The sequence below is a fragment of the Myripristis murdjan genome, chromosome 24 (genome assembly GCF_902150065.1).
Source record: "Myripristis murdjan chromosome 24, fMyrMur1.1, whole genome shotgun sequence".
Taxonomy (NCBI): domain Eukaryota; kingdom Metazoa; phylum Chordata; class Actinopteri; order Holocentriformes; family Holocentridae; genus Myripristis; species Myripristis murdjan.
In genome coordinates this window covers 10,586,566-10,613,781 of record NC_044003.1, presented here as the reverse complement: position 1 = coordinate 10,613,781, position 27,216 = coordinate 10,586,566, and the positions used below count along the sequence as shown (strand labels likewise).

The window sequence follows — 27,216 nt, the reverse complement described above, 5'->3', positions numbered from 1 at the left end:
TGTCAAAGAATTGCTTTGAGGAAATGGGACTAATTAATTGGTGACTCTCATAACTGCCGACTCTTTCCTTTTAATGCGTTGTGCATGTAATTAGAGTGGCAGAATGGCTGCTGATGATAATGTCTCTGTTCCAGGGTGGCTTTAAAGTGGAGAATCCTAATGAAGTCAAAGTAAGTCTGGTGTACATTGACCTGTACCTTTCCACCTCATGTAATTATACAGCTATGATTAAATTCATCCTTGTATTAACAAGTAATGTGTATTGACTCTGGGAACGATGTGACTCGGAGAGATTTCAGTGTGCAGCCGGTTTTTAACGGCAGAGAAAAGGGCCATTTAAAACATCCACAGTAAAAGTCAGAGTAAATAAAAATCCATTGCAAAATAATTCCTGGAAAACACTGAACATCAGAGATAGAAGGTACTGTTATTCATTTAAAATCATAACATTATGTTCATTGTGAAACTGAAGATGTCATCTGCAATGAGGTTTACATCTGTTGTGAGAAAAAAAATATAACTCAGAGTTTGTTATTAATATGTTTCTCTTTAGTATGAAACAGTTACTCAGTTTAGTTAGCATATTTATTTATTTGACCATATACAAATACAGAAAGAAGAGAAAAGTTACAGCTTTGGAAGGCAGCATACAAACTTTCAGGAAACTAATAAAAACATCTCACCTCAAAAGAAACAAAGAAAGAAATAAAAAAAGTCAACAGGCAAGAACAGACCCGAATTACACATTACCCTTAACAGCATTCCTTTTATATACAGAAGAACCTATTTAATGAGGAATCAAGCTTCATTTTAGTGGGTTTTTTTCCGTTCTGTGCTCAGGCCGTGGTTTACGAGCAGCCTGGCTTCGAGGGTTCGAGCTTGGAAATCGACAGCGAGGTTTTCAGCTTCGCCGAGGCCGAAGGAGAAGTTGCTGCAGATGGAGCAGATCTTGACTCCCAGAAGCTGAAGTCTGTGGGCTCTTTAAAGATCATCGGAGGGCTGTGAGTTTTTACCGTCCTGTCGTGCCATGTTTTATTCTGTTTTCTTGCGCTGGATCAGTTTCGGAGGCAATCATGGCGTGTTGGCTGCAGAGCTAGAAATTTTAAGGTTTTTTCAGGCTTAAATTTGGTGCCAGATGGTAATTTGGAGGTTATGTAAGGCAGTCATGTGTTACAAATTCAGCTCCATGGCAATGTTCTAACCCAGCAACATGTCTGTAAACATTTCCTGCCGAACAATGCCCTTGTGTTATCCTTATGGACAGTAAATTAAAATATTAATTGCAAGAAATACTCACTGTAACAAGTCATTTAGTCTCATATTCAGTTTAAAATCTTGTTTTTCTACAAACAAGTGAAAAAATCTGCCAGTAGGATGAGTTATACCCATCTGTTTCCAATGCTGATCAGCTTTTTTTCTGGATTTTTTTCTTGAACGAAGTAGGATCTTCTTGATCTGCTTGATTCTGCCTTGTTTCATCATATTTATACTTGTTCCCAGAAAAATTCCTGAAATGAGTGAAGCAGCTTTGGAAAAAGTGGAATTTTTTTTTCCATCCCACTCGCAGATTTTTTTCTGTAAAGGAAAACAAGTTTGTAAGACTGATAGAGGCTAAATGATGCAGCATGGATATTTTTACAGTGTACACGCATCGCACATAAAATACATGCAAAGCAGTCTGGGCAATGGAGTCACATGACTAAACATCCCCTCCACTGAAAAAAAATGCACACACACACACACACACACACACACACACACACACACACACACACGCACAGAGCAATGGAATTGTTAGTGTTAAGTAACCAGTGTTTTCCATGTGTGGCTGTGTGTCTGTCCCAGCTGGGTGGGCTACAGCGAGCCCGGCTTCGAGGGCCAGCAGCACGTCCTGGAGGAGGGAGAGTACCTGGACTGCACAGAGTGGGGAGCAGCCTCAGGACAGCTGCTTTCACTGCGACCCATACCGGCTGTAAGCATCACTCCAGTGTGCACTAACTCACCATGTTTGGCTCAACCTGTAATACACCAACTTAAAATACATTAACTCAAAGTATATCTGTGCATGAAGAATAGTTTACTTAAACAACATTGTTTAATGAAGGCCAGTGTCAGGTTTTCTGTATTAAAGCAGCCAATTGTCAGTAATTTGGGACAATATTCATTACAATTAAAGTCGCTATGAAATGAACTCCCATTACGTTTACATCCTGGAATACAGTGTCCTTTTGTAAGGTGACTTCATTCTGCAGCAGAAGACGTCAGTAAAAAAACCTCAACCAATAACGCCTTCACAAATTCTTTAAGCAATCCCGCCCCTCCGCCCAGCTCATCAAATAACACTGTTTGTCTTCCTAACTGGTGTCCTTTTGGTGTCCGTGATCTCTACCCATGTTATGTTCCCAAATCCTGGTGTAGCAGGAAATACATAAGATTGAGTAAGATGCCATTTCATGTCTTAGATTTCAAAATTTGATTGTTTTCCTGCTGACAATAGACATGATTGATGCAGGGCGACACCATCGTAATGAAACAGAAGGGGAAACTGTGCTTTTGAATTATGCTTTTGAATGACTGTTTTACAAAAGACATCCTTCAACAATTCAATAGATAGTGAGCAATGAAAATGATGTTTCATTGTAGGTTTGCAGTCTGTTTTGTGTAGCTGTTGTTATGTGCAGATGCTTGTAGGTTCTGCCAGGGCACTGTGTGGACTTTCATCCTTCGTTTTTTTTAATGTTACTTTTACTTCATATCCCTCATATTTTTTTTTACTGTATGATCCTTTTATTTACAATATTTTGTATTTACAGCATGTGTATTAGTGTGTGTTTTTGTGAGCCATGCACCTTGTTATAGACACATTTCTGTTATTGCTTGCATTAAAAGCAAAATCAAATCAAATCAAATCAAATTTATTTCTATAGCCCTTTACAATAACCAAAAGGTACACAAAGTGCTTTACAACTAAGTCATAAAAACAGTTCATAAAAGCAATACATAAAAAAAACAATACATATATTAAAAAAAAAAAAAAAAACAATTCATAAAAACAATACGTAAGAAAAACAGTGCATAAAAACAATCAAAGGGAAAGTGCTATGGTGCTGCAGGGTAACTTAGGCCTACCAGAGGTGCATAAAATGGAGCAGAAAAAACAATAAGTGCAGAGTAAGGTCTTTTTTTTTTTTTTTTTTTTTTTTTCAATTTTGAAGCTGGGTGTGATGGTCACTGGATTTATATGCTTTTATTCCTGCTGCAGGATTTCATGTCTCCGCACCTCAAAATGTTCAGCGACAGAGACTTCGGCGAGCTGGGAGTCAACATTGACGTCTCAGTCCCTGTCGCCAACATGGAGGATACGGGCTACGGTTCGAGGACACAGTCTATCGACGTCATCGGCGGCGTGTAAGTGACAAGCGCTGCAGAAAATCTCCATCTTAACTCATTTCGCCTCATATTGACTCTTAAAATCTGCCGGTGGGATGAGATAATCCCATTTGGCTCCAGTACAATTTCAGTTGCTTAAGGAATTTTGCTGGAAACAGGGAACAAGTATGAATATGTTAAACAAGGCAGAGTAAGGCAGATGAGCCCACTAGGATCAAAAAAGGGACACATTCCTGAAACAAGTTAATCAGCATCAGAACAATAACAACACAACAAGTGGGATTATCTCATGTGTAGCCTATCCTTCTAAACTTCACTGTCATATCCGCAGCAATGGGGACTATCAGGTTAGACGACTCACAGCTTTATCATTTATTCAGCTGCAGTAATTACATCTTATCTGTAGATGCTTTATGTTACTCAGCTGGATCTGTCCTCCTACACGTTCATATCAACTTTGTGTTCACTTGTTTGTGGTGAACAGCGCTCACCTCGCTGGCCTACTTTTCTTCGCCGGCTCCCACTGGCAGGTGACGGCTCACCGTGTTTGCTTTTAAGATGCATTCCTGTGTTCATCCCTTTCATTAGCTGAGGTTACAGTTCGCGGGAATTCTTGCGTGTTTTTATTGACTCAGTGGTAGGACTGGCTGCATGGTTGTCATACCCTTTGTGGCAGGTTGAGACAGATTACCCAATTCTGTGTTTGGTCGGCCACGCCTCATTTCCTTTCACTGCAAGCTGGTCAGGTGTCTGACTGTTTCATGCCGTGCTTTAGTGAGGTTAAGGTTGAAATGAGTTTAGGGTGTGGAGGAGGATTGTAATTTCTCAGTCAGTTAGACAGTCTGAGGAGTTTCCACAGAATGGCATTATATTTGGATCACTGCTTTGACTTCTGTATCACCACTTAGGGATTATGAAAAATCCAGGTACGGTGGCAGTGGATTGCTTGAAATGTGATTAATGATTTTCCCAGCTGTTTCTGTTTTGCCTCACACTCATTACAGATACTAGCCCCATGTTTTCCATTTTGTATGACACAATCAAATCATTTGTTTCTTTGTTGGGAGCAAATTTTAATCAGCCTAAACAATGCAAGAGTAATCACTATTATGAAACACAGCATGTTTACACTGCACAAAATATCAATCCTTTGTATTTTACACGTAATTTACTCTCACATTCAGCCTTAAAAATCTTGTTTTTTCTTAAGACAAGTGAAACTAGAAGAGTGCACTCAGTAGAGTTCAGATCTCCCCCTCTTTGGTGCTTGGACTTGGCTGACACGCTGAGAAGTTAGGACTTGACTATGGTACAAAACATCTTTTTCAAAGGTTTTGCATCACTGCCACCATGAGAGCTCCTCGATCATACAGTCATAGCTGTGCACCAAAAATATGAGACTGATAGGCCCAGTCTTAAGTGAGATTAGCACCCAAGACCCAACGCCTTATCCCCTCCAGGGTGCCACCTGACCGGCTTTTCAAGCAGTAATCAGCTTCTTTCCAGAACATTCTTGAATCAAATGTCATTTTCTTGACGATAATGGCCTGATCTGCCTTACTCTGCCTTGCTTCAGCATAAATATACTTCCTGAAAGAAGTGACACCGCATTCGAAAAAATAGGGATTATCTCACCCTGCTTTTCACTTACTTTAAGAAAAAACAGATTTGAAGTCTGAATATGAGACTAAATTACTTGTTGAGGTTAGTAATTTTGCAGTGTAATGGTGCTCACTCAGTGCTACCCATGTGAGGAAGTCTTAAAATGCTAAGATGGAATGGATGGAGCGTTTTTCCCAGCTTTAGGGCTGCAGCAGTCTCAAAGGTTTTCTTTGCTGTGCCGCTGGCCTGTCATTAAATTGTGCAGCCTCGCCCTTGTCGTGCCGCTGTCCCTCTGAGCCTCCGATTGGCTGTGTGTGTTGGTTCTGCACTGCAGATAGAGACTTGTTTGTAGGCTCTAACGTGAGCAGACACGCACGTATATACACACACATAATGCAAATGTCACCTCTCTGTCTGTTTGCTAGCCGCTCTTTCTAGTAGAAATCCCCCCCCGCCTCCACACACAAACAAAATATTCCACATTTCCCATGAGAGCACATACAGTACATAGCTACTAAGCCACTGTCATGTGGGCGACCAACATCAATCTGGACTCTGTCCAAGAATCATGAAAAATGTTGACATACAGTAACTGAGCAACACACAGTATTTGTGCTTCTGAGCATGAAAGCTTGTGGTGTTTTTCAGTTGTGTAAGCAGCCGTGGGTGCACAAAGACATCAAAGACAGTGCATCATCCCCAATGATTAACATCACATTACAGCAAAAAAAAAAGAAGAAGAAGCAAATCTGAAATGTCGGTGCTAATTAAATATGGTCTTTGGCTTTTAAGTATTAGTAATAAGCTGATAATTTATGCTTCCTTCTCTGATTTCTCGGTCAGATGGGTTGTGTTTGAAGAGCCAGGCTTCTCCGGCGAGCCCTACGTCTTGGAGAAAGGCCTGTATGGAAGCCCGGAGGACTGGGGTGCTCTGCGGCCCACAGTTGCCTCTGCAATGCCCATCGTACTGGTAACAGGATTTCTTCCAAAGCTTACTGCCTCTCTAGGGTAGCAGGATGATCCAGTCACAAGCATGAAATGTTACAAGCTCAATTCCCACAAGAGCCACAAGCACGGCTGCACACTTATCAGTCATAGATAACTATTTTGATTTCATGTTTTCACTATTAATAATTATATAGTCTGGCCATGCTGAAGTGCTCTTTGTAATTTTAGTGATGTGATGTGTCAAGCACTTCCATCACCTCCATTTTAAGTCATTTTTCTCATATTCAAAGGCAAAATCTTGTTTTCATAAAATAAGTGAAGCATCTGGTGGGATGAGATAATCTGACTTGTTTCCAGTGATAATCGGCATTTTTCCTGAATCAAGTGTCAGTTTGTTGATGCTAGAGAGCTGATCTGCCTCATTCTGCCTTGTTTCAACATATTTTCTCTTGCTCTCAGAAAAATATCTGAAACAAGCAAAAACGGCACTGGAAACAAGTGGGATCATCTCATTCCACTGGCAGATTTTTTCATTTGTTTAAAGAAAGAAGAAGATTTTAAGACTGAATATGAGACTGAAGTACTTGAAGAGATGCAGATTTTTTGCAGTGTAAATCTTACATAGACTCTTTGGAAAAACACAAAGACAAGAAATATGGGAAACACTGGATTGGTCTGATATTATAGATTAAAAGAGTGTGAACGAGTGTGAACATGCAAATGTAAAATACCCAAGAATTGTAATTTGACACGTGCCTGCAGTTTTTGCCATATGGTTGTCTGCACCCCAAATTTATTAAGTAGCAATTATAAATAAATCCATATTATAAATAAATAGATGAATAAATAAATAAGTAATAAGAGTAAGACAGTGACAGTGAAAACCAGACTTTGTAGGTGCTGCAACTTTGAGAGATACTGCATGGAAAAAACTGAAATACATATGCTAAGGTCCAAAAGTGATGTTGTTGTTGTTGTTGTTGTTTGGAAATGAGTAAATGATCACAATCAAATGTCATGCTTGCAATATTAGGCAAATTATTTGTGTTAGTCATTTTTGCCATAATTGTGCAGCCTTATTTTGGATTTCTGGATTTTTACCTAAATGTTAAAGTATCCTTGATCAGACAACCCCCCTGTGCTTTAACTCGTCTGGTTGAAAATGTGCAGGTGAGTGACTCTTATCGCCCTTTTGTTTCATTTCAGGATGATTTTCAGATCCCCGCCAAGTTTAAGGTAAGTAATTAAAAAGAACAGAACACTTAATCTTGCTCAGTTACATCGAAAATGAGCTATTGAGCAGGATGGGTGACTCAGAGTGGATGACTCACACTTGTTTTGCTGTGTGTGTCTCAGGTGCAGCTCTTCTCTGATCCAGGTTTCCATGGCTCTGTCCTTGTCCTAGAAGACAGCGCAGCCTCCCTGCAGCAGGGCTTCTCTGTGGCCTCCTGCAAGGTGCTGGCTGGCAGGTGAGTAATGCTGCTCCACATGGACCAGATATCACTCTGACATTATTTTGACAGTTATCTCAGAGACAATTTTCACAGACATACAATAGTCGATTGTAAGAATATCTCCTTTGAGACTTCCAGCTGGTGACCTGCTATCACATTACCTGAATATAATTCTGTCTCCTCATATGACGGCGTATTTGTGGTTCTGCAGAGGTGCATCCTCCAGAGGCTTTTCACTGTCAGTGCCTCATTCAGAAAAAATACCCCACTTTGAATCCATTGTGATTTACATATTGTGTTCTGTTTTTCATTACACTAACACTGATATTTCATATTGCAATATAAGCATTAATTTGATGGCTCGGCTTTACAGGCAAGAATGCAAAGCTCATCCTCAGGCATTACTAATGCATTCTGCCTATCATCAGCCACTTGCTGTGTTTACAGCTTTCACATCCTAATGCCACATTTCATCTATTTTCATCTGACGTTCATTACATTTAATTAGAAGCTGACATCACAAGTGGAAATCAGTGATAGGCAAATATGTTCAGATCAAGAATATAGATGCAAATCCAGAACGATTCGTCATGTTATTCATTCATTCATTCATTTTCCAAACTGCTTATCCCAGCTATGTGTTCCTCATATATACCTGTGTCTGTGCATGTGTGTCTGTGTGTGTGTGTATGTGCAAATGCCTCTCAGCTGGCTGGCATTTGAGGGCCAGGACTTCACTGATAAGATGTACGTGTTAGAAGTGGGGAGCTACCCTGACCTGAGAGCAATGGGCTGTGTGAACCCCAACGCCTCCATCCTGTCTCTGCAGACTGTTGGCTTTGTAAGAAATGTTTTCCTTTTTTCTTAATTAGGCAGTCCCACTGACATTTAAATTCCCCTTTTCAAAAGATAATCTGAAGGGCTGAATCATGCAGCATCTCTGAATGAGTTCCCATAGCTGATTTAGGCACCATCTGCATGGCATCAGAGGTGATCAGAAACAGAAAATTTACTCAAGTGCTGTCACTTCACTTGAGTGTTTCCATTTTTATTTCATACTTTTACTACACTACATTGCAGAGGGAAGTATTGTACATTTGAATGCACTACAGATATCTGATTTCTGTAGTTATTTGCAACATTGCAGAATAAGGTTTACAAGCAGAACATCCAATGTGAGGCATTGTTAGAGTGTGAACTAGCCAGCATGGAGCAGTTAGAGCTACAACATTAAGTACCTCTTACCAGATAATGCACCAATAATTTAACACTTTGAAAGGAACCATTATGCACAATGATTATGTTTACTTTTCATATTTAAATACATTTAACCGGTGATACACCTGTACTTTAGGCAACATTTTGAATGCAAGATGTTTACTTTTACTGGATTTTTCCATTATGGCATTGCTATTTTTACTTAAGTTCAGGATTTGAGTCCTTTTTCCATCCCTGCATTGCATCCACCTGTCAGCATCTTTCAGTTTTGCATGAAACCAACTATATTGCAGGGGTGTCTTGAAACCAGTGTGCAGCAGTGGGATACATTTAATTGGCTGATAACGTCTGTTAGCGGGTGCTGGTTTCATTCATCGATGCAAAAGTTTTGTTTTCACCTTTTTCAACGGACTAGGCTCTGGTGTTTTTGTGCTCTGTGCTCCCATCAACTCCTGTCACGCATGAAATCATCGGCCTCATTGAAAAACATGGCATATTATCGCTCTTTTGCCGTATCGCAAACGCTCGAGAGGAAAATCACTTTAGAAAATGCCCCTCTGTTAAGCATAATGCCAAATGCCAACAAGCACCAAGGTGGGAGTTTAATCTGATCTCAGGGAAACTACACAATAATCTTCAACATACATTTAAAGCATCTAAAGCTGCAGCGTTCCTCCCACTCCTTCACATAATGTGCTCTCTCTCCCCGGGCAGGAGTTCTCGCTGCCATCCATCACCCTCTTTGAGCGGAGCGGTCTGCGTGGGAAGAGAGTGGTTCTGATGGCCGGATCAGTCAACCTTCAGCTGGCTGGAGGCTGCAGCCGCGTCCAGTCTGTGCTGGTGGAAGGGGGCATGTGAGTGCATCACAGTCACTGTCCAGCTGAATAACCCTGCAGGAAGAATATACTAGTTATGCAGACATCACCAAGTTCCCACCACTTAGTTTGAGTTTGACATTTGTAGGTGTAATAGCCGTGTGCATGTGCGTGTGCATGTGTGTGTGTGTGTGTGTGTGTGTGTGTGTGTGTGTGTGTGTGTGTGTGTGTGCGCACTGAAGAGAAAATTCACTGTGCTGTCAAAGCCATTTTTCTCTGTCGGGAAGATGTGAAGCAGAAAAACATCCTATATCCTTCAGACATGCCCTTCAGTGGAGTTTCCTGGTTCTCAAGCAGCCCCACTTCTAACTCCTGACTTGTTTTTAATTTTTTTTTTTTTAATCTACTTGCATTGTTCCAATTCAAAAGTTATCAAAAAAGAGCACAGCAGACTTCACTGAATTTCACACTTTTTGCTTCAGGTCTCTGACACAGCAGCATGTGGCGAACATCACCCGGCTTGTACAAAAAGTGTCTCAAAGCTGCTAGAATCAAATTGCGGCAGGTCGATTTAACGATTTAATGTCACGTAATGGTCTGCAGGGCTCTCATTGTCGTTGACTCAGACAAATTTTGTGTTTACTTCAAGGTTTTGTCAGTTTCAAGTATTGCAGTGTTAACTGCTAAGTAAGCTTTATTTTGGTGCCATTCAAGAACGTGTCAAAAGCAGTAAAACGTCATAATAAAAACTAAAAATTGTAGAACAAGTAAGGTGAAAACACTAAGACACACAAGACACACCACAAAGGCAATTGTGTTGCAACTGGGAATTTTTTTTTCTTGCTAAATGTTAAAATGGTAACTTCAAGGTCTTAGCACCAAGGCGAAGAATTTACAGGTGAGACAGTCTTTTATTGAGGAAAACATCAAGGTTGCATGCACAAATAAATGGTCTGTATTTGCAGATTCGTGCACCTCAAGGCCTTGTTTTGAAATTACTTTCGACAGCATTTGCACAAGGCTTATTTAATCCAGGTCTGTCAGTGTGATAAAGCAAAGAAGACAGCTTGCCAGGGTCTTTTCCCCCAGAAAATTATGTTACAGTCAGCATTTTGAAATATTTTCAAACCACAGTATACCTCATCGCCAAAGTAGGTGAAGTGGTTTTGGCCTGTGTCCTCAGGCATGACAGTTTATCAATTCCAGTTGGATGCAGAATGCATTGTCAGCAGAACATCCCATATTGGAGTGTGACTTCTCTGACAGACGGAGAGATGAGTGATCAGGTGAAGATCTGCTGCTGATGTGCTAGATTCAGACCAGAGGTGTTAGGTCATCCCAAGGAAATAAAGGGACTGTTGAGAGCCAGAAATGTCTGTGGAGTGGCACATTCCTGCTGGAGGAGAGTTGGGGAATCAGCCAAAGAATGGAGGCATTGAGCCCCGAGTTGAAAGCAGCAATGAGTGTCACACTCTTATACATGATCCTGAGGCTTGAGACATTGTGGGAAAACTATTTTTCACAAAGTGCTATGTGGGATAAAGTGCTCTTAAGAGTGCTCTTGCCTGCACCAGGTGCTAGAGGGTTTGGGTTTACTGCATGAGAACAGTTTGTGACAGTGTCAGGAAAACTGCCAGACACAGACAGGCAGGGAAAATTGGCATTTATATAGCTGGGAGGTATTTGAAAAACACTATTAGTTTTCATATTCAGTGTTAAAATCATGTTTTTATTCAAACAGGTGAAAAAAACGGCTAATGCTGACATAATCAGCTTGTTTCCAGAATTTTCTTGAAGCAAGTGTCATTGATACTAGTGAGCTGATCTGCCGTATTGTGATTTGTTTCGACATATTTATACTTGTTCCTAGAACAATTTCTGAAACAGGTTAAACTGGATTACAAATAACTCTGGCCACAGTATTTCATTCCACTGGGATTTTTTTCTTGTTTCCTCCATCAGGTGGGTGTTGTATGAGGGAGTCAACTACCGCGGTGCTCAGATTCTGCTGAAGCCTGGTGAGGTGGCCGACTGGCGCAAGTTCAGTGGCTGGAACAAAATTGGATCCCTCCGCCCTCTCATGCAGGTAAGAGGCAACACCCTTCTCTTATGGCTGTCACAACCCCACCGTCAAGGTTTCTCCACCAAAAACTCTACAGTGTGCAGTCAAAGGTGGAAAAATGCATAAATGATTTCATTCTGTGATGTATAGGTATTTTACACATTCTAAATCACAATCATAGTGAAATTGTGCACACATCCTTCCCATACCTGCCAACATTTGAGTAGTAAAATCCGGGAGATTTTTGTGGCTGGGGGGGGAGTCAGCAGCAGAAAATGTGCGGGGATATTAGTGCCTGTCGAGCGGGTTAAGATTTACAACACATCCAGGTTTTTAATAATTAGTCAGTAAACTCGGCATTGTCTGACACAGGCTGGAAAATGTGCACTTTTACTTACAGTTAAAAACATTTCGCCGTGTGTTTCGGAGCTGCGGCGGCTTCCGGTCAGAGCTTTCAAAATAAAACCTTTGTTATTGTGTGCTTCTCATTATTATTAAAAAACAAAATTAGGGCTTGTAAATTACGGGAGATTCCCGGGAGAAAAGACAAAACAGGAGGGCGGCAGGAGATGAGTCTAAAATACGGGAGAAACCTGGAAAAAAACGAGTGTTGGCAGCTATGGCCAGATACTGCAACAAATACCCCCCACAATCTCACTTGTTTCCTTCACTGTAAAATCGGGAGATTAGCGGGAGAAATTACTGACCGGGAGCATTGCGGGAGATAGGGTTAAAAATCGGGAGTCTCCCGCGTGAATCGAGAGAGTTGGCAAGTATGCCTTCCTACTGTAGGCATCAATGTGTTACATTAACTAATGATCATAATTTCATAAGGGTAATGTCTTTTTTTATATCGATCTTTATCTCATTATGTCATAATAATATTGACTATTAATGTGATAATTCTTAAGAAGAAGAAGTTAAAAGTCAGTATTACATCAAACAAACTTAAAGTTAAATGTTACACCACTTACTGAGGGTTAATGTAATAATGTGCTACTAAACTGCAGGTTGTTGTTGTTTTTAACAGGCTTAATTACATGTCCAGTCCATATAAAGGAACATTTTATGACATTTTGGCAAGGCACTGCATCATCTGTCAGTTATTGCAGGTGCTCGAGGACAAAATTAAATCAGGTTTATCCTTGAGGGTTTACGAACAGACACCAGATATCAAAGATGTGATTAGACACCACACACTTATTGCCTTCATAGCACAGAGCAAGGATAACATTTCAAATAACAGCCCATAAGTCTTTTAGTAATTTGATGACCGTGCTGTAGAGAATCATGATAGCCACACTATAATGAAATATGTTAAAATGTTAGAATCAAGGCCGTGCTGAAAATCTAATCTTGATGGCCTCAGTGTACCAGACAGTATTTTATATTGCCACATTATTAACCTCAAAGTCTGCTCACTTGTTAACTTGGAGCTAAGTGCGCCTGCATGTCGAGAAAGCTTAAAATCTGTGCACAAAATGGTAGATACATGATTTACATGCATACATATTCTTTGTAGGCATGGTCTTAGTTAATGACTGTGGATGTTAAGACTGAGCCTTTGTGTCTGTGTGTTTTTTCTGAGCAGAGGCAGGTGCACTTCCATTTGCGAAACAGAGAGACGGGGCTCCTGATGTCAGTGACGGGGGATTTGGACGATATTAAACTGATGCGCGTCCAGGAAACGGAGGAGACCGGTGGGCCTGAGCAGATCTGGTTTTACCAGAACGGACATCTCCACTGCAGGGTAACAGCACCTTCATCATACTGACAGTCAGGGTCACAGGTCAGGGAAACTGCCTAGTGCATAGTACATAAATGAGCCTCATTATGAGCCATGGTGAATCGTATGCCGGGAGCTTTTCTCCACGCCAGTGGGCTGAAGTCATGACCGTGTCCAAACAGCGTCAAGACTGAGTCAAGACACAGGGCACAGCAAACTGATTCCTATATAAGACCAAGACCAAAATTGCCAGTAAATTGAGCACATTTCTCTCCAAATGCAAATGTACGATGTAGAGGGAGCTGCAAATTCACTCTGTGCTGAATCCTTCAACATCCAGCTAATCAATATGAATCGACTAGAGCAGTGGTGTTAAAAGTGCAGTGTGGAGACCCACAGAGGCTTTCAGAGGCCTTTGGCAAAATGAAGACAAGTTAATGAATTGTTTAATTTCACTAGGGCTTACTAGAAATGGTTGCAATGCAAAAAAAATAATAAAAATAAATAAAATGATTATTGGAACTATTTTAATGTCACCCTTTTTCTGTTTGTCAAAGTATGACATCTAAACTATACTTAACACAAACCAATTTATTTTTTAATCTTTTATCAAGGTAAAAATGACTTAAAATTGGGTTCCACAGCATAGAGGTGACAATATGAAATTTGAAAACCCCTGGATGAAACAGTGCATACAGGTTTGAGAATCATTACAGTAAATGTTCACAAGACTGGAACACTAAAAATCCTGCAGCCCTGTATGATAGTACATCCTCCACTGTGTTTTATCTACAAATCCATCTTCTATGACTTTGTGCCAAACAGAGAGATGTTGAACACAATCTCAGAACCACAGACTTCCCAGAATCACGCTATAATCTGGTGTACATGGCGTATCTGTGAGAAATTACGTACTATCACACTGTCACGATGAACTCAAACCCCTGTGGGTCTCAGTGTGGCTTTCTTTCCCTGTTTCCAGCTGCTGGAGGAGTGCTGCCTGAGCCCCAGTGGCAGTGTGATCATGGCAGGAAGTCGCATGGGCCTCAACCCAGAGCCGGGTAACCAGCACCAGCTATGGAGCATCACCCCCGACGGCTTCATCCGCTACACCGCCACGCCTGATCTGCTCCTGGAGGTCAAAGGTGAGCCTGAATGAGCCTGAGTATCGGGCCACACCTCTAAATCATTGAATTCAGGTGTTTCATTTAGTCCCATTGCCACAGGTGTATAAAATCAACCACCTAGCCATGCAGGCTGCCTTTATAAACATTTGTGAAAGAATGGCTCATTCGAAAGAGCTCTCTAAATTCGAACAGGGTACTGCGATTGGCCTCGGCCCCTTAGTCCCAGTGAGGGGAAGTCGTAATGCTTCAGCTCACCGAGACATTTTGGACAATTCTCTGCTTCCAACTTTGTGAGAACAGTTTAGGGAAGGTCTTTTTCTGTTGCAGCATGACTTTGCTCCAGTGCACAAAGCAAGCTCCATAAAGGCATGGCTGGCTGAGTTTGAGGTGGAAGAACTTGACTTTAATTCTTGCGTTTGTTTGTTCGATTATAATCTGGGCAGGCTGCCACATACAATACGAGTGCCAGAAAGTTTAGACAATTACCGGAAATTATTCAAGGTCAATTTATTATACAAATGTCACCGCCAACTTTCATGACACAAAATGGACTGGCCCGATAATATATTCTAATATTAACATACTGGTGAAACCTCAAGCATCTGGTGGTAGCTCAGTGAGATTAAAACAAATACTAGAATTTGTGGCAAACATTTGTTCCATGTCTTTTTTTTTTTTTTTCCAAGGGCAAAACTAGTGGGAATATAGCAATTTAGAGACCACCCCTGTATCTTGAGCACTTAATCTAGTATTGAATCCTAAATCAGGATTTAACTTAATACAAACAGAATGTGATCACTGTGTAATAGCCTGCAGCATAGTGGAGTAATGATGAAACTGGCTGAGGATTTCTGTCAGGAGACCTTGTATCGCTGTCAATTAGTGACACCGTGTGGACAAAAAATATCAACCACAAACCGTCATCCAGTGTGTTCAGATGCACGTGGTAGTCTGAATATTACTTCAAGACTTCAGGGTTATACTTGGCATAAGCTGCATTTTCATAACCCTACCAAATACCTTTCTGTAGATATATAAATACACAGAATATCCTGATTTTAACAGTGCAAGCAGACCCCAGATATACTACTGGGTTTATAATACTAACAGGATATTTTTACATGCCTCATTATCCCAGTAATTGGGATATGAGCTTATTCTGGGTAAAGTAAACTAAATCCATGCTTTTAAAAAATAATAACTGACTTGCCTGAGTCATATCAAAACAATATGACTGATGAGCAAAATATTCTCTCTTTTTTTTTCCAGGGGGCCACAACTACGACAAGAACCAAGTGATTCTTAATACTCTCGATCCAAAGAAACTAACCCAAAGATGGGATGTGGAGATTCTATGAAGACCAGCGAGCTGCAGGACTGGATCTCTAAAATTGTACGAGGTTTCAAGGGCGAGGTGTATGGTTTGAGTCCGCTGAACGTTTGCTGCTGGAGGACTAAGAAATTTCCAAAGAGAAGGTCAACGTGCAAAAGCTTTAGAAAAATCCGTAAGAATGTACTGTTAGCCACTTGAGTAAAAAAAATTAAAAAAAAAAAATAATAAGAGGACATTTATATGAGTGGCCTAACTTGAAATAAGTACTCATAATGTTTTTCACATGAAATAATATAAGGTTTATATTTTGTCTTTTTTCTAGAATAAACCAGTTTGCCCGATTTTAATTAAACGTTCACAGTATTAATGTTTTCGATTTTTTTTTTTTTTTTTTTTTTTTTTACAATGCCTTACTTCCCAGTACCATATCTGTAACATAAAAGGCAACAAAAATGACTCCTTTGTTTAACGAGTTATAAGGTCGTGCTTTACTTTGTCCAGTGAAATATTTGCAACACACAAACCTTTTTTTTTGCTGATAATAAAAGTATTTTGTCAACCAGTTTCTTAAATACATTATGCAGCAGCTCATTTACTCCATTTCAGATGTGCTGTAACTGTAAGCATTCATCAGGGCAAAATGTTTTTAGACTGAAGATTTTTGACCTTTTCATGACATGTTGAATTGTTCTTCATGTTTGATTTATTTTATCACACACTTCTTGTCTGCCATGGGGGTCTAATCCACTACGTCTCATATTTTAAAGCCCTTTGAGGAGTATTTGTGATAAAGGGCTATAATAATATGACTGAACTTTAAGCATCATGGGAGAACTCCAAGACTGTAAAACATTTCCTTATTTCCTGTGCAGTGAGAGTAGAAAAATCCCTGATATCCAAAACCCCGTGAAATCTTGAGAGCTTACAGTGGAAGATGCTAGCTTTAACAAGAACAAAGCACAGTCCCATTACAAGGTCAAGTAAGACTTGTAGTCCGCCGCACACCCGCAGCATTCCTAATCTCGTTGGACAACACTGTCGAGACAAGTGAAGAGGGGTGAGCGAAGTCATACGCAGTTAACTCAGCACTCTGCTTCCTGTCTCTAGTGTGGCTTGAGTGTTTCCCTCGCTTGCTCTGGCTCTGCAGCCTCTCTGTAACCGTCATCCACGTTTTCTTCAGCCTGTGGGAGATCTTCATCCTCATCAGCCACCCTGACCACAGTCTTCCCTCGGGCGTGGCCCTGCTCCAGCTTCTGAAAGGCCTGAGGCACCTGGGTAAATGGGAACTGGGCCTCCACGACTGGCAGGATCTGTGGTGAAACGGGAGAAAACGTCATGGATGGCAGCGTCGAGTCAAGCCACAAAACACCGAAGAGACCACATATAAACTGTAGGGGTGTATCAAACTTGATTCTTACTGTTTGTTTTAATGGGATAGAGAAATATGAGTGTGGAATTAGCTGTTCTTAGGCAGTGCAATTAGTGCCAGACAGTCTGGCCAAAGCCAATAGAGAGAGAAAACTGAACCACAGCCACTGACTGCGGTGGGACAGAAAAATAATAGTGCAGTACAGTCTTTTGGGCGTTGGGGGCACTGTGGAGCACTTGCTATATTCCGTGGAGGTAAATACTATAAAATGGTCACTACATTTGATTTCAAATATTTACAAGTAATGGGACCTTTACTGTCATTGTTACATGGCCCAATATTCATAATTAAGGTGTAATTATACGCTGCAGTGAAATCAGTTGTTGTAAAATTCTGACACTTGAAGATTTCCATCATCCCTGAAACTGTTTGGTGTGCTACATAACCAGAGGAGAAAAAAAACATCCTAAGTAGTTCCAGATTTCATTACCTAAGCACACAGTAATGTGTATCTTCTTAACCATCGTCTGGTCATTTTCACCAGTGCGCAGTAAATAAAATTATTATAATTTAGAGCACTGCTTTCCTGGAAAAGTCCCATTGACCACTGCTCATTTGACTCTGCTTAGCCCATTTTTTAGCGCTCTATGTCGCCTCCTGGAGGTGGCCTCACACATTCTTCTAGGTGGAACATCTCCCCATACAGAGTCTGTGCCAGATCTCTGGTCTGGCAGGCAGTTTTATTGGACTTTACTGTGGTTGACAACTGATGCTATGAACTGTCATAATGAAACTGATACATAAAACATGGCAAAACACTAGACAAACACAAAGAATTGCTTGGAAATGAAGAGCTTGCTTGCAAAAACATCATCGACTGTATTCATTTCAGTGAACCATCTCCAGGTAACATCTATCAAAAATATTACTAGTAGGGTAATGTGTATTGGCTTTTGCAACAAAATCTGGACTTTGAATTCAGAGAGTATGTTATGTGAGGGGTTACATACAATAATCAGCTCATTTTTTTTTCAGGAGTGGCATTTATCTGTTTTTGCAAATTAAGTCATTCGATCCAGTCTGCGGTGTATATTTTGTTGTGGCATGGCATTAGAGATTCCTGTAATTTTTTTCAAAAAACACAAGAGAATGTCCACAAACTACTATTGCCAATGCCAAATCATCTCTGCATTCATAGGCGTGAATGTGAAAAAGTGAGGGAGCGGTTCAGAATGTGATGAGGCTGGACAATCCTGTGCTAGTCCCACAACACGCACAGCCAGGCTTGTTATTCTGGTCAGCATCTCTTGTCATTAACAATGAATGGGGGAGTGCGGTGGCGTCACACTGGACACCGTCCACACATCTGACTGAGAATAGGAGGCTGAGTATGTGTGTGTGCATCTGTGTTTGTGCGGGGGCGGTGTGTGGCAGTAGCTTCCCGCCACAGGTCTGAGTGCGCCGCTTGCTGTAAGCCCTGGGACAAAAGAGCAGAGGTCCCCTACGCTTAGCGAATGGCTGCTCAGCACTGTTTCAAAACCCATTCATCGTCTCCTGGCGCCTGACTCATCGCCCAGCGGCCAACCGTCCACACAGCCGACCGACCAACCAGCATAGCGGGAATGTGATGCTCGCTCCTTAATAAAGCTACAAGGTAGCCCGCAATACAGGGGCATGTATGGAATCCGTGGTATGCTCCTGTTCAATTTGCTGTATGATCTCCCTCCCTGTGTGAATTTCTCATATGAATTTTCAGGCTGTGAATGATGTTCAAATGAGGGGATTTCCATCATCTCCCTATTGCAGTTTGGGCGGTGGTAAATGAGAAGCATGGCGTGACATTCAAATAAAAGCAATACCTTTCCTGCATCCACCAGCTTGCTGATCTCATCCAGGGCAGGCCCATCTGGAGCATAAAACCCCCAGCGGTAAAACACTCCGTTTGATATTATATTCTGCCAGGCAAAAAGAAGGGAGACAGCACGAAGAATTAAAACAGGTCCAGACTTCACAGGGTAACAACAGGGAACACAAAATTTACAGCTGGAGGTTAACTAGGGACATAAAGATACACATCTCAACATACCACAGTTTCCAATTATCCTAACTTTACCTCTTAGGTAAAATATGCCTTCTAGCAAAAGCAGAAAACTAGGGGAAAAGTTAGGAAATAGTATTTGAAAACCACAGGGGGAAAAAATGGGACAATGTTAATGACACATTCATAATTAGAGGCATTACTTCATGAAAAAACTAAATGTCCCTAAATGTGTCTAGGGACATTCAGTCCAGGTAAAAGCAATTATCCCTTTTTGATTTCATTACATTACAACATTTGACTGACTTTCCTGTCTAAAACAACAAGCAGCAGGCACAATTTCACCTACAAACTCTATACCAATCACAAACTAAGACAAATTAGGGGAGCATTTTTTAGGCACTGAGACAGTTGAGGTGCATTTGTGCAAAAAGGGGTTCCAGCTCAGTATTAGGAAGATGTCACTAACTTGTAAATTCAGCGTATATGTTGTCACACACTATGCACAACGCACAAGAAAGAAAAAAGGGGCAGTGACAGATTATTATGAGCTGCAGAAAGCTGCCACATAAGAGATTTTGTAGACACCCCATCATCACTTGCACAACTTGTGAGAAATTGTTTGATGATGACCAGTGAGAAGAGAAAAAACTGCGGGAGTTGTATTGAGAGTGAAAGCTAACTAAATGCACAATACGGAAATGAAGCACTGATATAAAGTTCCTGACAGAATACTGACCATAACTGCAGTTTTTCCACTAACCCAATCTCAGGTTTCATTTCAGAACTGAGACTTCACTTTAGTTAAGGCCAACAGCTAAAAAAAAATTGGTATGATGGATGGACTGACTTCAGAGTAAAGTAATGCGGGTAATGAATTTAACCAGCAGAGCAACTCAACATATTAGTCATAATGATTAATCTGATGACACTGATGGGATAATATCTTTTTTTATTGTTATTGCTTTGGTTGTCCCCCAATTTGTGGGCAAAAATATATAATGTGAGCAAGGAAAAACTTGCAAATCTGAACTTTTTCAACTTTTTCTTAATCACAAACACTAACTGCTGAAATAAACAGCACTCATACAGTGAGTTCCATCAAAATATTCTTTTATGTGTGATCGCTTTACCTTCCCTCTTAGGCTTGGGTAAAACTAGACCTGTTTTCAAATGGGGCAGACTAAAATGGAAGAGGTTCTTTCTAATCGTTCAGCAATGCTATCAGGATAACCAGCAGAGGGCTCTGTGGTGCTGTGGTGTCCCAGATGAACAAGCCCAGTCCTGGGTACTAAGGGTGTGACTCATGTGGCTGAGCCACGCCAAACTGACCAGCCGGCTGCTTCCACAGACAATGGGACCCGGAGGCTTGGTGAGAAACACACAAACACTGGTATTTGCAGGGGGGAGACAGTCGGTTACAATCTGCCCAAATACCAAATACTGCTGGTTCAGCAACGGACGCATGCACACACACCTCCCGCATCCAGGCACACACACACACACGCACACGCACAGTCACATACTCTCGGACACACACAGCCAACTCAAATGCTGCCAGCCATGCTGTCAGCGATGCCTGCACAGCCCAGGATAACTTGACTCAATCCCCAGAGCGACTCCACCCTGTTCTCAGCTATTCACCCTCTCAGTACAGCCCAAACCCACTACCCCTATTACACATGCACTCCATAAACACAGCAGCTGGAAGGAGAGGACATACTCCCAAAAACCCTGGGCCTACACACACACACACACACACACACATACACACAGGAACTCATACAATTAACGTTCCTTGTCTGATGGGTTCATTTGACCCTGCACATGCTCAGACTTATTACACCCCGCAGGGCAGATTTCAACTGATCAAGCATACGTGTGTATGAAGCCAAAATCTGTTATAAAGCCAAGTCAAGTTATGACATGACTTTCCCCTCCCCGTTCCGCTGGCTGAGCATCGATTCATCTCATGTTGAGGGTGATCAACGGCGTAGAAATAAATCTGAGCAAAAGCAACCACTGGCTGGAACAGGTGGACACCCGTTTCAAAGTGTTGTCTTTCCATGTCAGCGAAGCCAAAATGTCCCGTTTCAGGTTTGGTACACCTGTTTTCCCCACCCATGCCTTGGATCCGTGACAAGTACCATAAATTCTATATAAATCAAAAACAGGTTTGTAACAGCATGATGATGACTTCCTCCTCTCTCATTGTGTTCTACTGCCAAGTGCTGTGGATGTGCGCTTCAATCCTTGGCTAAAATACAGAGTATAACCTTTCATTTCAGCTGGGTTCAGTTCAGTTCAGCTTGAACTTTGTGCTTGCTCTGCTGCTGTTTACCTGTATGGCCTTGTTGTGCAGGGTGAATCCTGAGCGCACGATGCCATCCAGCAGGCCCATGGAGTCGGTGTTGAGGAGGAAGGGCGTTACCAGCGTGACGTACTTGGCCCCGGACCAGGGCTTCAGCAGGCTGAGGGCCCACTGCTCTGTCTCCCCACCCACGTTGTCAAGAATCACATCAAACCTGCCAGGCGCAAATACACACTGTCAAACTTATGGAAATTTTGGCAGCGGATGATTTTTTAAATACTAACACACACACATTTATACAGTACATACAAATTAGGGGTGTTACAGCTCATTTACTGATGCGTCAATTATAAATTCTGCGGATTCAGCTGAAGCGATCAACAGAATAAATAACTCTGACTTTGGCCAGAATCGATTTAATCATGATGCTTAAAATAAACAAGATCAAACATAATAGTGATGAAACAGAATACCACAAATTGCAACTTATTGTCAATTCAGTTTGTTTTTTCTAAAAATGTAAAGTAAATGGCAAATGGACAGCATTTATATAGCCCTGTCCTATTCCATCAACCACACAAAGTGTTTCACATTTGCCTCATATTCACCCGGTCTGCCGTCTGATTTATTCATATTTCAGAAGAAAAAGGAGTCTCATTCATTTAATGGGAATAATAAATATCCATTACATAAGCACAAAACTTTGGCTTAAAGTACTGAATCAAATAGTTGACTCAAACTATGTTTTACAAAATTTAATCGTTTTAAATGGTCTTAAATCTCCAAATAATGAATCCTGATTTGTGAATCAAACTGAATCTCTGTTAAACCACCTCTAACTGACACACACACACACACACACACATGCATATAGACATGTGTAACGTCATGACAGTTTAGGAGTTATCTTCTGATCAGTATTTTGCATATTGCTGCAGCCCTAATTCTATGATTATTTTAGGAAAGGGGGTGGGTGGAAAAACTGCAGAGGGAGATGAACTAGGGTCCACTCAGGCCTTGAGCCCTGGTCTCCATGGAAACTAGGAACTGAATCAGTCGGGGAAGACACTTACCACGTATGTAAGGGTAATTCTTTTTTTTTTTTTGGGTGGGGTAGGACGGTGGGTTACACAATTCAAGCAGTATGACAAGAGCACTTTATTAGCACATCCTCTAACACTAATGATACTCAAACTGATTGAATCACACTGGCATCATGTCTAGGTAAGTACATTCTGTTCCCCTTCATTCGCTTCTAAAAACAATGCCACGTCACCTATTTCCGACATCAATTTCATCTTCTTGTCAATTCTGGAAATGCACTATGCAGAGAATAATCACATTTTTTCACCGCGATAAGACATACTTCTCCATCATGTCTAGTTGAGCGGCCACATCTCCTGCCATGTAGTCCACAACCTCATCGGCTCCAAGCCCTCTAACGAGCCCCTCGGCGTTGTGAGAGCAGGTCACAGTTACATGAGCACCCCAGGCCTTCAATAACTGGAAGCACACAGAGGAAGAGAGCTCTAATACATACACCAGCGCAGCAAGCAGCCTGACGCTCATGCTGAGTTTAAAAGGGTCAAACATAAATGCTTGCATGGCTAGTGGAGTACAACTCTGATTGTCGGCGCTTACCTGAATAGAAAATGTTCCAACACCTCCCGATCCGCCGGTGATCAAAACTCTGGGAGGGAAAAAACCCCAGCAACCAAAGGGTCATTCAATTACTGTGTGACTCCTGTGTGAGAAGCTACGAAAAGCAGTGGGAGTTTCAGGAGGCAAAAGAGGGATTCACGGGATTGAAGGTCATTAGATTCCAGGGTGTCTGCAAGTTTCATCCAGTTAAACTCCAGAGCCTTTTGAGGCCAATTAAAATGAAATATTAGACCAATTTCACCATTGAAATGAATGTGAACATGAAAAAGTAGTCTCATCAGAGTACAGCTTTGCATGACTGCACTTAACTTCTCACAAAAAAAAAAAAAAACATTAACCCACCACAAAAAATTAATTATGGACTTACAGGCTACATATATAATGCTTTGCAGGGACTTTTGAAAATTTAAGACTTTTGATTTGTTTCAAGACCTGAAAACACAGAACTCAAAACACTGTCTTTGCAATGCAGCGTGTGTTTATGTGAATATGTGATGATCCTGTACTACAGTAAGTGCAATAACAGGGTGAGGGTGTATTTTGATTTAAGGATAATGTATTTGGCAGGTCATGTTGCCTGGGTCAGGGAGGTGCTTGCCTTTTATTGGAACAGTTGTCCCTGCACAGACCGCCTGCGTTGACGAGGGCAGACAGCGCCGTGGCGGCTACATACGGGATGGACGCTGCTTCTGTGTGACTCAACAATTTTGGTTTGTGGGAGACCTGCAAGACATGCACACATATGCACAGAAAATGAGCAGTCAGGAATATATAAAATATATAAAAGAAGTTATCGGCACATAAAAAAACCCTGCTTTTTCATTCCATATAGCTGGAACAAGTGTTTGGTGTAGCAACAATTAAAAATCTCAGTCTAATGATTAGAGCTGCTGTGAGGCAGCTAGCTAGGAGCTGCCAAGTAAATGAAGCACAGTACAAGCCAAAAACACAGGGCAGTTTGTGTGCCTGCCTAATTGCTGCCACAGAGGCTCACGCAACCAGCCTAACTTAATCCTAATTATTTTGTGCACTGCAGGGTTACATAACAGGCTGCACTTCTTCCAAACTTTTGTTCCACGCATTTTTACAATTCATGTGAGGGCTGTATATTGATTGCTGGCATTTGTTACAAACCATACTGAAGATGGAAAACGCAATCCCCTTATTTTAAGCTAAGTCAAGTAGTGCTACATCTGACAGCAATTACATAATAAAGAGTCTAATAGCTTGTTAGTCAACTTGCCCAATGTTGATGGAAATATACTGATGTGATGTGACTCCATTAGTAGCGTACCTCATACTCGGTTAGAGTCACAAACTCTGCAAGGCTGCCTTGCTTCCAAGGAGGAACAGCGGCCCACACCTGAAACACAGATCTGACTTTCAAAATGCTCTGCAGCGGTGGTGGTGGTGGTGGTGGTGACAATTTCACCGCCTACTCATGCCTCACTCCATTAATCTGCTGTTAGGCTTAGTCAGCTGTTCTATTCAATTAGTCATGTCAAAAGGAAAAAAAAAAATATTTTGCTCAAGTTGCTTCCTGAAGAGATGTAACGTTATTAGTGGCACAACAGCAAAGTTCACTAATGTGTACACGTGCACTAGTCCTCTTTGATCAATATTACATTATGTTATGACCAATTTGCATAACTTTTTTGCTGGGGTGCATGATGAGAGAGGCAATTTTCCCCTAAGAGATCATTTAATAGACATTTGATTGGTTCATAAAACAACTTAGAAAGGTCTAACACTGACGACAGCCCTACTACGCCTTAGCTTGGAGTTAAGGACTGATATGTAGTTTATCAGCAAAATAGAACTAAATAGCATTCTCAAATGATTATGAGTCAAACTACAGCCATGAGCTAAAAAAAGACATTCATTGCATAACCTTTCTTCTGGGAACCATGACCGTGAAGTCAATGACAACGAAAGAGCTCACATCCTCTCTTCAAAATATGTGCAGTGCAATTCCATGGCAAGCAACGAAGTGGACCATTACCTCGTCTCCTGGAGCAAAATGAGTCACCCCTGATCCACAGTCGACCACTACACCGGACACATCACGGCCCAGGATGAGAGGAAACTCACTGTCACTGTCCATCACAGACATTGGATCTCGCCGTAACTTCAGTAACTTAGCCCCATACCCCCCTGCAATCAAGAAAGAGAGTGAGCCTGGTGAAACAGATGCTTCTGTAAATCATTGATCACCACTTAACACTGAGCAAAATGCCACTGTACATCTTTAAAGTGTGTATGGGAGTATTTCAACTTACCCCTCATGGATATATCGAGGGGGTTGAGACTAGCAGCGCAGACTTTTATCATCACTTCACTGGCAAAATTGATAGCAGGGACTGGTATTTCATCTGTGAACCTCAAAACCCCATTAGGGCCGTACTGGTCGATAACCCAAGCTGGCATGCAGCTCTGCAGCCTGGAAGACGAGCTGCACAGCCTCCTCCTGCAGCACACACTGCATCCTGCCCCAGCTAATGTTTTGGTCGAGCCGACTGCCCTCACATAGGACAGGTAGGCCAGCCTAGTTGATGCCATTGCTCTGACAGACCCCATTTAAACAGTCCTTCGTCTGTGTCTACAAAAGAGCGCTTTTAATAGCCAGTGGCATTTAGAGGCACACTTGTCAGCAGCTGGCTAACCGGCTAGCTCCCTGGCTAACGTTAGCATGTCAAGGTTGTAACCATTGAAAGTCATTGGAAAGAAATGAGGAGAATTAGGTTCAGTGATAGTCCGGTAAATAAGCGGAGACTCTTCACCACACGCCAAGTGATTGAACGAGTTTGACTGAGCAAACTACGGTTGAATTGAAGAGCAATGTTGCTCACAAAACAGATAGCAAACTCTTTCCCGGCTAGGTGGTTACACAAGAAGCTGCATAACCTTTGAACTTAGAGCGTCGGCCAATCAGAGCTCTCTGCCGGAGTCTTCTGACCAATAGCAAGAAACAACAAAAAACATGGACTCCGCGTGGTAGCATAACAATAATGATACAATACTGATAATAGAATAATAATAATAATAATAATAATAATAATACTGTTAATAGTATAATAATAATAATAATAATAATAATAATAATAATAATAATACTGCTAATGGTATTATAATAATAATAATAATAACTATAACAATCATAATAGAAGAATATGATTATGATGATGATTTCCTGACAAAATATTGCACAGTAAAAGCAAACCAAAGTATTGTCAGCACGCCCAGACAAAACTGCACTGCTGGCTGGTTCCATTAAGGCTCATTCAGTAAGACAGAAACAACACTCCATTATGTGGCAGTAATAGCCTATTATCATAACAATGCCCATGTACATTAAAAAATAATAACCCAGCATGCTTGAGAGGTCCACTCAACCGTAAATTGACTGCTGAGTGCTCGGCCTGGATCGAGTACATGGCAATGGACAAAGCAAAAGCTAATGGGAAGAGGCATGAGCAGACATTATCGGTGGATGGACACATTATCTGTTAATGCCTGAGCACTGCACAGTGGGCTGCATGGGATTTGTTTAAATGTTGTCATCATGATGCTTCACAATTGCAGCACGGCATCGTAGGTCACCATTGTACTGTATGTGCATTCACTCATCAGGGAAGTGTGGTATCAAATTAGTAAATGTTTGCCTTCTCAGTGCATTAACCGCCACAGTTTATCGCTCCAATGTCCAAATGAATTCTTAAAGTCAGAGCTGGTCTGTTTTGGAGCTGGTTACCATGCAAACAGCAAGTGGGCTTAAAGCAAAACAACTGCCCTCCTGATGACCACGGGCCACTGGCTTGGAAAAAATGCTTCTGCAAAAGAGAGGTTATGGCTTGCATCAGGAGGTCCCATGAGGCATAAACAGTAAGAAGAAGCTCTGCCACTTGCTGTCACTTCCTAATTATTCCCTGGTAAGGTAAAGTAAAGTAAAGTAAAGTAAAGTCAATAAAGTAAAGTAAAGTAAAGTAAAATGAAAATAAGTAAACTAAGTCGCACTTGTCTCATGCAAATGACCTCATCTGCAAAGACCTCAGTGTAGCTTTCGGCAGCAGAATTGACCCACTCTATTTCCACAGAGACCGAGACGTCTCTTGGCTCAATCCTGTAGTTGGCTGACTGTCAAGACATAGAGAGAGAGAAAGA

The 27,216-nt window shown here is 41.4% G+C and overlaps 2 protein-coding genes across 3 annotated transcripts in view; one reads left to right on the top strand and one right to left on the bottom strand.

Moving 5' to 3' along the window:
• Positions 1-15,981, top strand: part of LOC115355927 (beta/gamma crystallin domain-containing protein 1-like) — a 31,829-nt gene extending 15,848 nt beyond the window's left edge. For both annotated transcript variants that reach the window (XM_030046854.1, XM_030046853.1), the window contains exons 10-22: positions 135-170; positions 841-1,001; positions 1,846-1,972; positions 3,263-3,408; positions 5,836-5,962; positions 7,147-7,176; positions 7,297-7,409; positions 8,103-8,235; positions 9,327-9,466; positions 11,390-11,513; positions 13,081-13,239; positions 14,198-14,360; positions 15,612-15,981. In XM_030046854.1, the coding sequence (XP_029902714.1) occupies positions 135-170; positions 841-1,001; positions 1,846-1,972; positions 3,263-3,408; positions 5,836-5,962; positions 7,147-7,176; positions 7,297-7,409; positions 8,103-8,235; positions 9,327-9,466; positions 11,390-11,513; positions 13,081-13,239; positions 14,198-14,360; positions 15,612-15,700 (1,548 nt within the window). In that variant the 3' untranslated portion in view covers positions 15,701-15,981. The remainder of the gene's footprint in view (positions 1-134; positions 171-840; positions 1,002-1,845; positions 1,973-3,262; positions 3,409-5,835; positions 5,963-7,146; positions 7,177-7,296; positions 7,410-8,102; positions 8,236-9,326; positions 9,467-11,389; positions 11,514-13,080; positions 13,240-14,197; positions 14,361-15,611) is intronic.
• Positions 15,982-16,079: 98 nt separating this feature from the next.
• On the bottom strand, positions 16,080-25,966 carry LOC115355928 (reticulon-4-interacting protein 1 homolog, mitochondrial-like). The gene is made up of 9 exons (XM_030046855.1): positions 25,335-25,966; positions 25,058-25,209; positions 24,350-24,418; positions 23,654-23,778; positions 23,035-23,083; positions 22,760-22,896; positions 21,424-21,607; positions 18,904-18,999; positions 16,080-16,985 (listed from the first exon to the last, which is right to left on the bottom strand). Exons 1-9 carry the CDS (start codon positions 25,630-25,632, stop codon positions 16,779-16,781), a joined length of 1,317 nt encoding a protein of 438 aa, XP_029902715.1. The 5' UTR covers positions 25,633-25,966; the 3' UTR covers positions 16,080-16,778.
• Positions 25,967-27,216: the final 1,250 nt, after the last annotated feature.